General features: G+C 45.4%; 1 protein-coding gene across 3 annotated transcripts in view; it reads left to right on the top strand.

The window, feature by feature from the left end:
- FGF13 (fibroblast growth factor 13) overlaps nt 1-14,070 on the top strand; it is a 336,182-nt gene that overhangs the window by 167,607 nt on the left and 154,505 nt on the right. For 2 of the 3 annotated variants that reach the window (XM_034781118.1, XM_034781119.1), the window contains exon 3: nt 2,308-2,475. The exons of the other annotated variant lie outside the window; for it this stretch is intronic. In XM_034781118.1, coding sequence (XP_034637009.1) covers nt 2,308-2,475 — 168 coding nt within the window. The remainder of the gene's footprint in view (nt 1-2,307; nt 2,476-14,070) is intronic. 3 annotated transcript variants of the gene reach the window in all.

Below are 14,070 nucleotides of genomic sequence, written 5' to 3'. Positions count from 1 at the left end.
TACTCTTGCCACGGGCAAATCTTCTTGCTCACTTGTTGAAAGCAGTGTAAGCTGTTCTCCTGCCCATTTCTCCTTTCTTGCAGTCAGCAAACCTCTTTCCTTGGTCACTTTGCAAGCAGCAGGCCTTCTTCCTGGCCAGTGCTTCCATCTACCAATAGATAGTTGCTCTCCCTTATTTGCAGCAGCTAGACGGCTTGCTTCCTCTCTGTACAAACGTAGGGCCCAATACTGCAAGATGGTAAGCACCTTGTATGCTGTGTTGATCTCCTTCATGTTATCTGGAAGCTAAGAGCTCTCTGCATCCCTCCAAAGAGGCTCAGCGTCTTGCAGGATCAGGCCCACTCCACATTTCCTGCCCCTGGCTGATGATATGACAGCAGGGTTGCTACTGATCAGCTGTTTGAAGGTAGCATGTGCATCTCACTTCCCTCCTGGCTAATAATGTTCAACAGCCGCACACTGTATCCTTTAATTTTGTAAATACCACGGGGATCATCATCCGGTCACTGCACCATTGACGTCAATGCACACAGGTCGCTTGCCACCTTACAACATTTTTTGTTCTAGTAGTAAAGTTCTAGGAATAGCAATTTCTGCGCCGCATTTCCTGTGGAGAAACAGCCAGCTGGCGTTATTGGCCCTTGACACATCATGGACCTCCAGCTCCTCCCAGCCAGTGATTACTCCCAGAAATTGCCCCACAGCTCCGGAGCTATCAACCCGGTCCCTTTCATGCACACAAAGTCCCCTTTAAATAAAGCCAAACCAAAGCAAAGATTGTTAAGAGAGCAATTATCCAGCAGTCCAGACCCTGTGCTCCAATGACCCTGTTGCTCTTTTCAAATCCGTTATAGTTTCCTAATAAGTTCATGCATCACTTTTAATGGTACTTTCCCTGGATTATATGTGTACATAACTGATGCTGCCTCTCATCTAATGAAGCAACAGCAGTCTAGGTCCACGGCCTTTCCTGGGGATTAATGAGCAACCCAAGACCACTAGCCTGGTTACTTATCCCCAAGGAATGACTAGCACTAAATTCGTTGCTTTCATTGATGGCTTAAGATGTCAACACTAAGGCAAGTGGGTTGTTTTTAGTGGGTGATGCAATTCCACTTGCTATCTATAAGGCGCTAATTAAAAATGAAAGCACATTAGCCAGTCAGATTGCTTGGGGCGTCTGTCTAGACTCCAAACAGTGTATGATCTCATGTCTTGCTAGTATATTTGCACTGTTTATTCAGCATAGCATGTATGCTGTTAATTTTCTGGTCTTTGGGATTTTTTTCTTTCAGATATTAGTTTGAGGTTCTACAATCCACATCTTCAGCTGAGATTTTATACTTCTCTAGACAGTCACAAATATCTAACTAGGATGATAAACGCTCTTAACAATGAGATAGGCACTGCTCCTGACAAAGGTCTGCATTTTAAGGCCAAAATCCCAAGATCACTGCATGTCTCGGTGAGGAGTGAGGATAGCTTCTTTAGCTAATAGAATAGCATTTTGACCCTCTAGCTATGTAACATTGTCAATGATTCAAAATCTAGCTATTTCCGTATCTCACAATTTACTGCTTAATATAATGATTCGATTTGAGAAAACAATTCCGAATATATGCCATCTGTAGTATCAACGGGAATATTGCTTTAAAAGGACAACTGGAAAAGCCATAACAAAATTAACATGCACTCTTTGTGCTGCTACTTTTTTACCCATTTGAAGGCGATAATCCATTCATTGGATTATCATCCTTGCTGCGAGGAATTGTCTGTTATTACTGATCCTACACTACTCGAGACGTCTTATGTTGTACTGTGGGGAACAGAGAAGTGTTGGCACTGCATTGCAGATATGGCAATGTGGCTTACTAACATTATAAACTCAGGTGCAGAATATAACATCTGCAGGTTAGACTATGGCATGCTCTCTTTCAGTTTTCCTTAATCTGCATGCAGAATACAGCATGTATTTCCGGAGACTGTAGGGGATACGGAACAGATAGCCCGTGTTACTTTCTGCAACAGCTCATTATGATAGTACTTTTTCATTAGGATGAAGGTTGCATGAAACAAGATAAAGGACAAATGTTTATGAGAAGTGTTGTTTTATCAAAGTAAACTATCCCCACCCCTCTCCTCCATCAGCACCACGAAAACTTTTTAACGCTTTTCATTTTCTTTTCCTCGCGACCAATGTTTCTCCCCCTTTTCCTTCCCCACATCACATTATATAGTTTATATACGTCTCTAGATTTCTTTCATTAAACTCTAACTTGAGTTCATTTTGTTATGTGGTGACCACAGTTATGGATGACGCTCCCCCTGGCACACAGGAGTACATTATGTTACGGCAAGATTCCATCCAATCTGCGGAATTAAAGAAAAAAGAGTCCCCTTTTCGTGCTAAGTGTCACGAAATCTTCTGCTGCCCACTGAAGCAAGTGCACCTCAAAGAGAACACAGAGCCGGAAGGTTTGTGCACTATGGATCCATGTTTTGTTTGTTATGATTACTTTTATTTTTAATGTACGTGTCCCTCTAGTGTGCTGTGTGTTTTTCAGCCTGTGTCAATATAGTGCAACTGATACAGGAAGCGTTATGCGCTTCATGTCCCCATTTGCTTGCCTGTTAATGTCTGATACGGTCTATCATGGGACACTGTATAGTATAAACCATATACAGTATTATAGACAAGAAGTAAGATTGTGCTGCTTTTCTCAAATAAAGTTTGTTTATTTCAGCTCTCATCATTACACTGCCCTTTTTTGGCTGCCAAAAGTTGCTTGCTACTCGAAACGGCATCAATCCCTAGTCAGTTTCTCGCCCCGACATTTTTGAAGCTGCACTCTGCTGAAACTAACGGCACTCAGAACCAGATTCCCCTTGTCCCCAGCTCCTTCCACCCCATAAGGCTTCTGCATACTGCTGCAGGAATGCTCATAACAGCTGTACTTCAGTGAAGCAGGATAACACCTTGTATGTAATGCACGCCCCGTTGCATTTTGAGAAAATGAAATGCATGCATAGAGGAAACTGAGTCAAACGTTTTCCTTTTCAGATAAAGTAAAGGTATGGACAAATCTACCTGTTGTTCACTAAAGTAAAACTATTAATAAGTTATTCGTCTCTTTCACGTGTTGCGGTAGTATGTAAGATGAAGCTATCTTTTAAAGATGTAATTATATTTAACATTTTGTCTTGTTCTTCTGTATGTGTTTTTCATTACTGCCTCAAATCCCACCTGGTAAGCCTCCCACTTTTTGTATAAGCTTCAGTCTATGGAACTAACTGCCATGATGAATAATGTCACTACTACTTGACATCATATTTTAAGATGAAGTACTTAGGGCTGGATCCTGTTTTGATTGAGTTTCACTAGCAATGTAAAAGCAAACAGATCTGAGCCCTTAGTCAAATCTGACTTGTATTACTCTGTATTTAACGACGGCCACTGCTGGTGCAATTGCTACTATTAGCACCCAAATATTTCACTCAACTACGGGCTGCTACCATTTATTGCATCAATAATCCTTGGACCAGTGTTAGAAGAAGACTTCTCTCCGTCACTAAGTGCTATTCTACCAGAAGTGACAGCTTCATGGCCTTCATGTAGGCCATTCAAAAACGTACCACATGAAGCAAAAACAGATGTAAGGGGGAGGGAAGGGGTTATTTCTCTCAGGATGTGACTTTTTTAAAATCAGGTTTAGAAACGCTGAACTCAATTCTCCTCCTTCGAGACACATTGTGCGTTTCTTCTTTGTCCCTACTCAAATCTCCTGTTGAAGTCTATGAGAGTTTTGCTTGTTTAGAAACTAAGGATTTGTCCATTTGAGTGCAATTTCTAATGAGAACCTGAGTTCCTCCAAGTGACTGGTTCATGTCTGTGAACGTTTTCAGTGAGTAAATCAGTATTTTACACTCTGACAGAGAGGTCCAGAGAAAAAGTATGTATGGTGGTGGTGTACCTTGAGTACTGTCTTCTACAAAGGAGCTGAGCCCTATGGAACCATGGTGTAGTTGGAGATTAAGGCACTGCACAGCTGCCAGGAGAAGCTTGCAGCTTCAGGCCCTAAGTAAAGACCCAAAGAGTGAAAATTGTGTCTTGTTTTTGACTGAAAGCTTAGAGTTGCTGTTACTAGTTCTCCACCGTTTGAGATACTTTTTCTCTCCTATAGCAGCTGTGCAAGTCCTTTTCCACATCATATGGTATCATTAGATTGTTCTCCCTGAAAATCTATAATATGAAAAGAGAAAATTGCCTTCCATCTTCTGTTGCATTATGAAAGGATTAATGTCTTTTTTTTATTCCCTCTCCCCCCTGAGTTTTGCATTCATAATGATCAGACAAGGCACAACTGTATTGGCAAATTGCACAACCCTGAAGAGGCTCTGTATTTCATAGGGGTATCATATCCATGGACTTTTGGGAGGTAACTTCTATTGTTGTATGGCTTACCTGTATTTTATGAAAGGCATTGCCTGGGTCAGAGTGAAAAATATACGTGCAAGATTTCTCTTAGCCTCTTCTGCCTCCAAAGTAGCCCAGGGCTACAGTGATGGAGCGTCTCTCTCTTTGCAGTCTACAAATTGGCTGGCAAGAGTGTTAGACCCACTTCAGGGCTCATTGTGTCCTCTTCAGTGCTTTCTTGGCATAGAGCTGAAGAATCTTGAGCATAAAGTGAGGAAGTTCTGCTCCTGGTGCAAACTTAGAATAATATCATTGAAGTCAATGGAGCATCTGAAGCAAACTTTAGCCCAATAACTCAGGTCCAACAGTTAACCTGAAAGCAGATCTAACATGTTGTCTGAAAATAAAGAATTACTCATATGGAGTTAAGCTTTTGTGGGTGAATGCCCACTTCATCAGACGCATGATGAAGTGGGCATTCACCCACGAAAGCTTATGCTCCAATACTTCTGTTAGTCTTAAAGGTGCCACAGGACCCTCTGTTGCTTTTTACAGATACAGACTAACACGGCTACCCCTCTGATACTCATATAGAGTTATAAGTAATATAATATAAATTTTCCTAAAGGCACTGGAAAATGTCCTTGAGTTGTTAATGTGAGAGGCTGTGCAGAGCAGAGCTATTAAGGTCTTCTTTATAATAATATTGTCGTCTTTAAAGAAAATCCAAATATGGAATTAAGTAAATCACTACTGAAAAATCTCTCCAACTTGAATTTCAGACTGTGGGATACATATGAAAAGCTGCATGGATTTGAAAGACTCTGGAAAGGATATAAAAATATACTTACATTTTTGTTTGAATATTGCCATAGGATTGTCTAGAAAATCATAACTCTCTCAATTCCCTCTCACCACTTTGCCCCTCCTTCTCATACCAATATTTGGAATCAGTCAATTAATTTATGCTTTAGAATTTTGAGCTTCTTGTTTGGGACTGGAGCTAGTTTTCTTACCAGCTGCGGGTCGTCACAATGGGGTTCACAGTGCCAGGCATGTGATGCAGAAGGGTTGGACTGTTAATGAACATCCCTGGCTCTCTGCTGACACTACATCAATGATTTCACCCAGCCGATGTACCCTGAATTCCCGTAAGGCAGTTTTGCCAGTGATCTTGGACCTTATCACCAGATGAATCGAGGCATAGCGTGCCACTCACTGAAACCAATTTCCTTCCCGTAACCCAGATGCTGTCTTTAAAGAGCTGTTTCTCTGTTGAGGCCTACCTGTTGGTGTCTCTGTCCAAAACTAACCGCTCCTACGCACCCTTCAAGGTAGGAGAGGTATTTTCCTATTCCCAAGGAAACTAAATAGCCCTTTTCTCCCCTGAGGGCATCAGGATACAAACACCCTATCATAAGTCCACAGAGTTACATGTCTGTCTGCCTCTTTCCCCTGACCTCTTCTAGCCACTCTGAATCAGTGTTTCGCTCAGACCTCACTTTAGGAATAAAAGAATTGCTGAGCCTCTCAGGATAGTTTTGACGAGACCCTGGTTCTTTGTGAGACATTTTAAACCCCATTGGATTTGTGAACAGTGTTGGTTTCTTTAAAAGATAACCTGCCTCAGCTGCTTATTGTTCATTGGACGCTACAAACATCAACTCGTGACATCAATATTGTGCCAGCAGCCAACTGTGATGCCACAGAGAGGCTTAGGACATCACATGGGAATTAAGCAGCAGGAGAGAAGAGCTCTTAAGAGCCAAAGAGCCTTAGAGGTTTTTAAGGTCAGGCTTGACAAAGCCCTGGCTGGGATGATTTAGTTGGGAATTGGTCCTGCTTTGAGCAGGGGGTTGGACTAGATGACCTCCTGAGGTTCCTTCCAACCCTGATATTCTATGAAAGAACCTGTTTCCAGGCAGGTCAGCTTAAGGAATAAAGGATCAGGGAAGGGCTAGACCCAAAACACAACGGGGTAGATGTATGCAGAGCTGTTTATAAACGGAGGGCTAGGGCCTGAGGCTGAAACACCCCCTTTGCTGGGGAAGAAGGCAGTCAGTGTGGTAGGGTAAGCGACATGGAAGCTCAGCTGCTCCACAGTCCCAACAGGGAGAATCCCCCTCTGGGCCCTGTCTTTGGACCTCTGCAGCCCCCTTCCTGTGCAGTGGGGCAGAGGCTGTTGCTTCCTGGTACCCAAAGGAGAGGAAGTGGGGCAGTCCCTGTGGGCCCCTAGGAACAGTTGCTTGTGGGAGGGTGCCAGTGGATATAGCAGTGCCGTGCAGGCGTTGTCTTTGAATCCGTGGTCTACTCAGCTCTAGTACTGGGAATGGAGTCAGAGGTGAAAGTAAGGCGGTACGGTACGGCATACCAGCAAGAGCCAGTACGCCGTGCCGGACTGGACCGGCTTCCACGGCGGTGATTTAAAGGGCCCAGGGCTCCAGCCACTGCGAGGAGCCCTGGGCCTTTTAAATCCCCGCCGGATCTCCGGCAGCCGGGCTTCTGCGGTGATTTAAAGGGCCTGGAGCTCCGTGGCGGCCAGAGCCCCAGGCCCTTTAATTCACCCCTGAGCCCCAGGGCTCCTAGCCGCCTCTGCAGCTGGTAGCGCCGGGGTGATTTAAAGGCCCTGGGGCTCCCAGTCACAGCCAGAGCCCCAGGGCCTTTAAATCTTGAATGGCCCTGCCTCTTCCAGTTGAGGCCACACCTCTTCCGGTTGAGGCCACACCCCCGCTCAGGTCCCCGGTGTACTGGTAAATCCTTTTAAGTTACTTTCATCCCTTAGTGGAGTAGGAAGAGAGAGCACTTGGGCTCCTCACTTCCTGCCTGGCTGTTAGTCAGCTGGGGTAACCCCAAAGGCTCCCTCGCAAAGGGATGACCCGGAGAGGTACACATGAGCTTCAGCCACCAGCTTTGGCATTGATCAGCTTTTTCTAATTGTAGAAATAGTGGGCCAGCAGCAAAAACTGGATCTGAATCCAACCTTCCCAGAACTCAAAGGCTTGCAGATCCTGAGGTGTGGTTCGGGCCCATCTCTAGCACGACAATGTCTCTCTCGTGGACTCTGGATCTGAAGGGACCTTCCTTGATGTCCCAGGAGCCTTTGGAGTAGGTAAAAGGAGAAAAGCTAGTTTTGTTCTACTACCTTTTAACTTTGTTTCTCTAGAGTCCTTCTCACAGTTTACAATGTCATGGATCTCTAGGAGGGCACAAATCAAGAGGAGCCAATATTATCTCTGGGTGCTGGCCCCTGGGTTTTTGTGCATTCTTCTATGCTACATTCAAGCAATGGCAAAATGCAGAGCAATTTTATAGCTTCAGTCAAGCCAGGAATATGCTACTAGCATCGGAAAGGCCATCTGAGGTACATTTTGCAACTATTTGTTCTCTTAAATAGTTTAAACATAAGCTGCTGCTATCTTTACAAAACATGGTCACATAAAGAGAAGTCTGCTTCTGGGAAACTAATTTGAGTTGTGTTAGTACAGAGGATATAATGAGAGAATTTTTTTAAAAAACACCATTGGTTAGTCACAGTCCTATAATCAAGCGTTTGGCCTCTTGCCCACAGTTCTGTTTTCATGTGATTTTTTTTTTTTTTTTTTTGGTAACATTCAGCCTCCCTCAGGGCATACATAACCTTTTTACATGAAAAAGCAGACCAGCATGGCAACGTCTGGATTGAAAAAAAAATCTGTGATAGCAGCTCGTAATGAGGTATGGCAGATCTCATCAACCAACAGGAAACCTGATTAGATAGAAAACGTTAAGGAGATGCTTGTTGCATATTAGCATCCATGCTTGCCCTTGGTAATGGCTGAGTTCCTTTGTGCCTAGAAATAGAATGACTGACACCACAATCGTTGCTTCTCCCAAGGGGGAGGAGAAAGGTAGGGCATTTGGACAAACTGTGAGACAGATGGGCTGTTTTGTCCCACTTTTGTCACCAAAGGCAACGCCTGTTCTTCAGTTGGTCACACTGAATGTCCCTTTGGATGTTCACAGCAGTGTGTGACTATGGATAGTAATGGTAGGTGCCAGCTTTCTTCTCAAACAAATCAGTCCTATTAATCCAATTCCCTGATTTAATTATAATACCTGTGTAAATTAGTGGAGAATAAGGAGAGAGGGAGGAAGAATTCCTGTCTCAAGAAGACTGATGTATTTGAGATTGTGAAAAGTTTAAAAACAACAAGGAGTCTGGTGGCACCTTAAAGACTAACAGATTTATATGGGCATAAGCTTTCGTGAGTAAAAACCTCACTTCTTCGGATGCATCCGAAGAAGTGAGGTTTTTACTCACGAAAGCTTATGCCCATATAAATCTGTTAGTCTTTAAGGTGCCACNCCCAGCTCTGAATACCCTTGAACTCAGGATCCAAACTTCATAGCTGGTATCATACAATGGGACAAATCGAACCCTACATCCAAACATCTTTGGGGTGAGATCTGGACCCAATCCATATTTTGCAGTTTGGGCCCATCTCTATTATTCACCAGAGGGATCACAGAGACTTATTGAGGAGCTGTTTTTATTATAATGTATAATACGTACTTGCTAGTTTAAAGACCTCTTAAACTTTTCAAGTATCAGGGGGTAGCCGTGTTAGTCTGTATCCACAAAAACAACAAGGAGTCTGGTGGCACCTTAAAGACTAACAGATTTATATGGGCATAAGCTTTCGTGAGTAAAAACCTCACTTCTTCGGATGCATCCGAAGAAGTGAGGTTTTTACTCACGAAAGCTTATGCCCATATAAATCTGTTAGTCTTTAAGGTGCCACCAGACTCCTTGTTGTTTTTGTGGATACAGACTAACACGGCTACCCCCTGATACTTGAAAAGTTTAAGAGGTCTTTAAACTAGCAAGTACGTATTATACATTATAATAAAAACAGCTCCTCAATAAGTCTCTGTGATCCCTCTGGTGAATAATAGAGATGGGCCCAAACTGCAAAATATGGATTGGGTCCAGATCTCACCCCAAAGATGTTTGGATGTAGGGTTCGATTTGTCCCATTGTATGATACCAGCTATGAAGTTTGGATCCTGAGTTCAAGGGTATTCAGAGCTGGGGATTTGGTTCCAACCCCTTTCTCGTAAATAATCACAACTCATAATCTTCCAGAATGACTTGTACTTTTAAAAGGAATGAATGAAAAAACAATGGGCCAGGTTCACCAAAGCTCTCACAGGCAGATGGAACTGATCCTTTGTTACAGGAGCTAAGCTGTCTGCACTGGAGAAGTGATTCAACCTGTGGGCAGGCAGGCAGTGTCTCCCCATTACCTGTGTCAAGGGACCAGGCCTTGAAGTGTTGCTTTAATTCCTGCAAGGAGCAACCAGTGCTGGTTTCTTTGATGAGAGCTCCATCCAACCAGTGTCACTCACTTCTTCGGCTGCACATCTACATCCTCCCTCCCTAGGGGTAGGGGAAGTTGGAGATATATACCTATCTCATAGAGCTGGAAGGGACCTTGAAAAGGTCATCAAGTCCAGTCCCTTGCCTTCACTAGCAGACCAAGTACTGCCCCTGACAGCTTGTGTTTTTTATTTTTTTTGCCCCAGATCCCTAAATGGCCCCCTCAAGGATTGAACTCACAAACCTGGGTTTAGTAGACTAATGCTCAAATCACTGAGCTATCCCACCCCCCTAGTTCTAGCCAACGTGGGTGTTTCTGTTTTGTTTGTTTGCCACAGCCAGATTTCCCACTGCCTGGGAAAGGCAGTATAGATTCTGGGCTGAACCATGCCAATTTAATTTAATTGAAGGTCCAAACTCTACATGGTCATTTGTGGCTGTAGGGGCATACTTAATAAGGAAGGATGGTCTAGTGGTTAGGACATTAGCCTAAGACCTGGGAGACCCTGTTTCAAGTTCCTGCTCTGCCACAGACTTCCTGTTGACCTTGGGGGAGTCACTTAGCCCATCTGTGCCTCAGTTTCCCATCTTTACAATGGGAATAATAGCACTGCTCTTCCTTACCAGGGTGTTTTGAGGATAAGTGCATCAAAACTATGATGTGCTCTGATACTACGCTGATGGGGTACCTTGAATAGATAGCATATGATCTAAAAGTGCTGGCACCGACCACAAAAGCCAAAGTAGAGAAAGCTAGAGCTGATAATGACTTTTTCCCAGGGCCAGCTCTAACTTTTTTGCCGCCCCAGGCTAAAAAGAAAAGCGCCGCGCCCCTCCCCCCCCGGGCTGCGAGTGCCGCGCAGCCAAACCCCTCCCCGGCGCTGCTGAAATCCTCACCCCTCCGAGATCACACCGCCCAAACCCCCGCCCCCTCAAAGCGCTGCGGCGCCCGAAGCCTCCGCCACCCCTCCGAGCGCCGCGCCGCGCCAGGCCCTCTCCCCAGCGCCGCGCCCCCGCAACCCTCTGAGCGCCGTGCTGCGCCAGCCCCCACTCCCCCTCCGAACGCCATGCCAAGCCAAGCCCCCGCCCCCTCCGAGTGCCGCGCCAGCCCCCGCCCCCCTCCGAGCGCCATGCCACGCCAGCCCCCACTCCCCCAGCACTGCACCAAGCCCCCGCCCCTCTCCAAGGGCCGTGCCATGCCAGCCCCGCCCCCCTCCGAGCGTCGCGCCACCCGAAGCCCCGCCCCCCCCGAGCGCCGCGCCGTGGGGAAAAAAAAAACTCCAGCGCTGCCCCGACAAACCAATAAATAAATAAATGAATAAAAACCCGAGCACCGCCCTGCCCCAAGGTGCCGCCCCAAGCACGTGCTTGGTCGGCTGGTGCCTGGAGCCAGCCCTGCTTTTTCCTGACCAAAAAAGGCACAACTGATTACATCACAGTCTCTAACCTTATGTTTCAGGGGTTGGGGGGGGGTGGGTGTGAAGATGTTTCATTCATATTCATATTGAGTATTGAAAAAGAAAACAAACCCACAAACCAAGAACAGCACCAGCTGCTCCGTCCTGCCTGGGGCTGAGCCCCCCCCTGCTCCGAGCAAGCCAGGGTCTTAAGCACGTGATTAACTTTAAACAGAGGAATACTCCCATGAGAGTCAAAAGGGAAGGCGTGAGTTCAATGAGCTTGTAACTGAATGTGGTCTATGAAAACAGCCTGGGCCAGGCTCTGATCCCAGTGCAAATCCAGAGTAACTCTACTGACTTCAGTAACTCTACTGACCTATCAATGAGATCAGAATTTCCCTGAGCCCCTTTCTTCCTCTTACTCTATTTTAGGTACTTGCGTGGCCCCCATTACTCTACCACCTATCCCTATATAGTATGTGAGGGGTGGGGTGGTACAGACGGAAAGGAGGCACAGAAAGAACAAGTCACTTGCCCAAGCTATGGTAGAGGGGGGAATTGAATCTGTCTCGCAAATCCCAAGTTAATGCCTTAACCACTGGACCATTCTTCTTATTAGGTGTTGTAAGATGTTAACAGCTCATGAGGAAGAAATTACATCTCTATGCTATACAATGCTGTTCTCCACTGCCCCTTTCCCTTTGCCTATCTCCCTGAAAAATGTATTGCTTAACATGTTTTAAGGTGTAAAATATCTAACTAAGTCTTTGATAGCTTGCAGCCCCATCTAGAAACCAGCCATTTTTAACATGGGGGTGGGGGTGAATTAGGGAATCATCTGGTTGTAAGTCTATCGCTAGCATAAGAGTTTTGACCCAGGACTTCAGTTACTCACCCAGAGGTGTTAGGCCTGTTACAAGAATAGATGGGTGAGTTTCCGTGGCCTGTGATGTGCAGGAGGTCAGAGTAGATCAGGGGTCAGCAACCTTTGGCACGCGGCCCGACAGAGTAAGCAGCCTGGTGGGCCGGGCCGGGCCGGTTTGTTTACTTGCCGTGTCTGCAGGTTCGGCTGATTGCGGCTCCCACTGGCCGCGGTTCGCTGTCCCAGGCCAATGGGGGTGGCGGGAAGCGCAGCCAGCACATCCCTCGGTCCGCGCTGCTTCCCGCCGCCCCCATTGGCCTGGTGTGGCAAACCGCGGCCAGTAAGAGCCGCGATCGGCCGAACCTGCGGACGCGGCAGGTAAACAAACCGGCTTGGCCCGCCAGGGTAAGCACCCTGGCGAGCCACGTGCCAAAGGTTGCTGACCCCGGGACTAGATGATCACGATGGTCCCTTCTGGCCTTGAAGTCTATGAAACTCTAAAATATTCCCAACAGCAAGCACTATGGGGACAGCGGGAGGAAAGCTGTTTAAGATGTTGTGAATCAATTCAATGCCTGAATCCGTACTCGCATACCACATCACCGCAAGGCTCCTCAGGGTCACTTGGGAATTGCCTTTGCTCAGCTTTTCAGAAGCTCCGAGATGGATGTTTCTCCCACAACTGTCACTCCTGCCCCTGTTAACGGGCAGGACCATATTTACTTTGCTAACTCCTGCTAGCTGGCAGCTCTGTCCCCATATCGCTCTCTAGCAATCGGCTTTGTGCAGTGGTATCAGCCCAGAATGAAGCTACGCTGATTTCCACCAGCTGAGATGTGGCCCATAAAGCACCAATTGGAAAAATGTCTCTCACACTCTCACATTACTTTCAGCATTGAGAAAACATACCTTTTTTATGAATATTCCTCAGGCTTAAATCTGTGAAATGAATAAGGCTAAAAGAAGTAAAGGCAAGGAATATAAGGAATAAAGTATCTTTGGCAGAATATCCCCATGACGGAATTTCTATCGTGCTCTCTCATGAAACAACATCGGTAATGTTGCTTGCTTTGACTAACAAATAGATCTCAGGTTGGGCAGTTAAGGGGAACTAAGCCTTTGCTATGCAGTGCTGATTGACTGAAACAATACATGCTCCCCTCCAATCCCTGAACAAACATCCGTCAGGAAATGTAGATTATGTTTACTACAGAGCATGACCTTTGATTGAGTCTACCTGGATTCAGCATCTCCTTGGAAGGGCACCCTTAACGTTTTTGACTTCCAGAGATTCTTTTCTTTGACGCAAAAAGGTTTCCTAACCACTCTAAAACTCATCCTTTATCATCAGTCAAGGTTTCACAGCTCACACAGACTAGCTTTACCTAGGAGGAGACCTTGTTGGTTTATTATTAATAATAATAATAATAATTAATAACAATATTAAAGAAAAAAGACTAGTCTCAGTTCTATTGAAAATGGTACATGAAAAGTTGAGGAGCCTTAGTGACAATGTTCTAACTCACCCCCACCCTCCACAGCCGCAAGTAGCAAATGGAAAACAATGTGGGTTATGGAACAAACTCTGAATGTTCCTAGTGGAACAATGCAAAGATGCTTCTGTATGTGTAATGTATTGGGTAAATTCACACTCCTAGGCATCCTAGCCAGCAAAGTTGTAACGGTACTAGGAGCAGTCTAAGGTCTTCCTTACAAGAGAGTACATATTAATTCACCAGCCCCTGCTATCGCCACATAATGGCTTTTACATAGGCCTCTTCACTCTGTATTCTCACTGAAACCATTCTTTTAACTTCTGTGCCCTTCGTTGCTGTGTGGTGTTGTCTTGGAATAAATATTCATTGCAGAGCCACAGACTTACGCTTAGCACATCTGAAGTAGAATGTTCGGAACAAATGATTCACGTTGACAGCACACTCACTGATCTCATCTTTTAAAAATGGCTTGATCTGCAGACAGCACCCTTTCGATAGAGGAAAGTTCTCTGGTCCGTTGCTCCTTCATTCCATAATCC

This window comes from Trachemys scripta, chromosome 9, assembly GCF_013100865.1.
Source record: "Trachemys scripta elegans isolate TJP31775 chromosome 9, CAS_Tse_1.0, whole genome shotgun sequence".
NCBI classification, from domain to species: domain Eukaryota; kingdom Metazoa; phylum Chordata; order Testudines; family Emydidae; genus Trachemys; species Trachemys scripta.
This window is presented reverse-complemented; position numbering and strand designations above follow the sequence as displayed.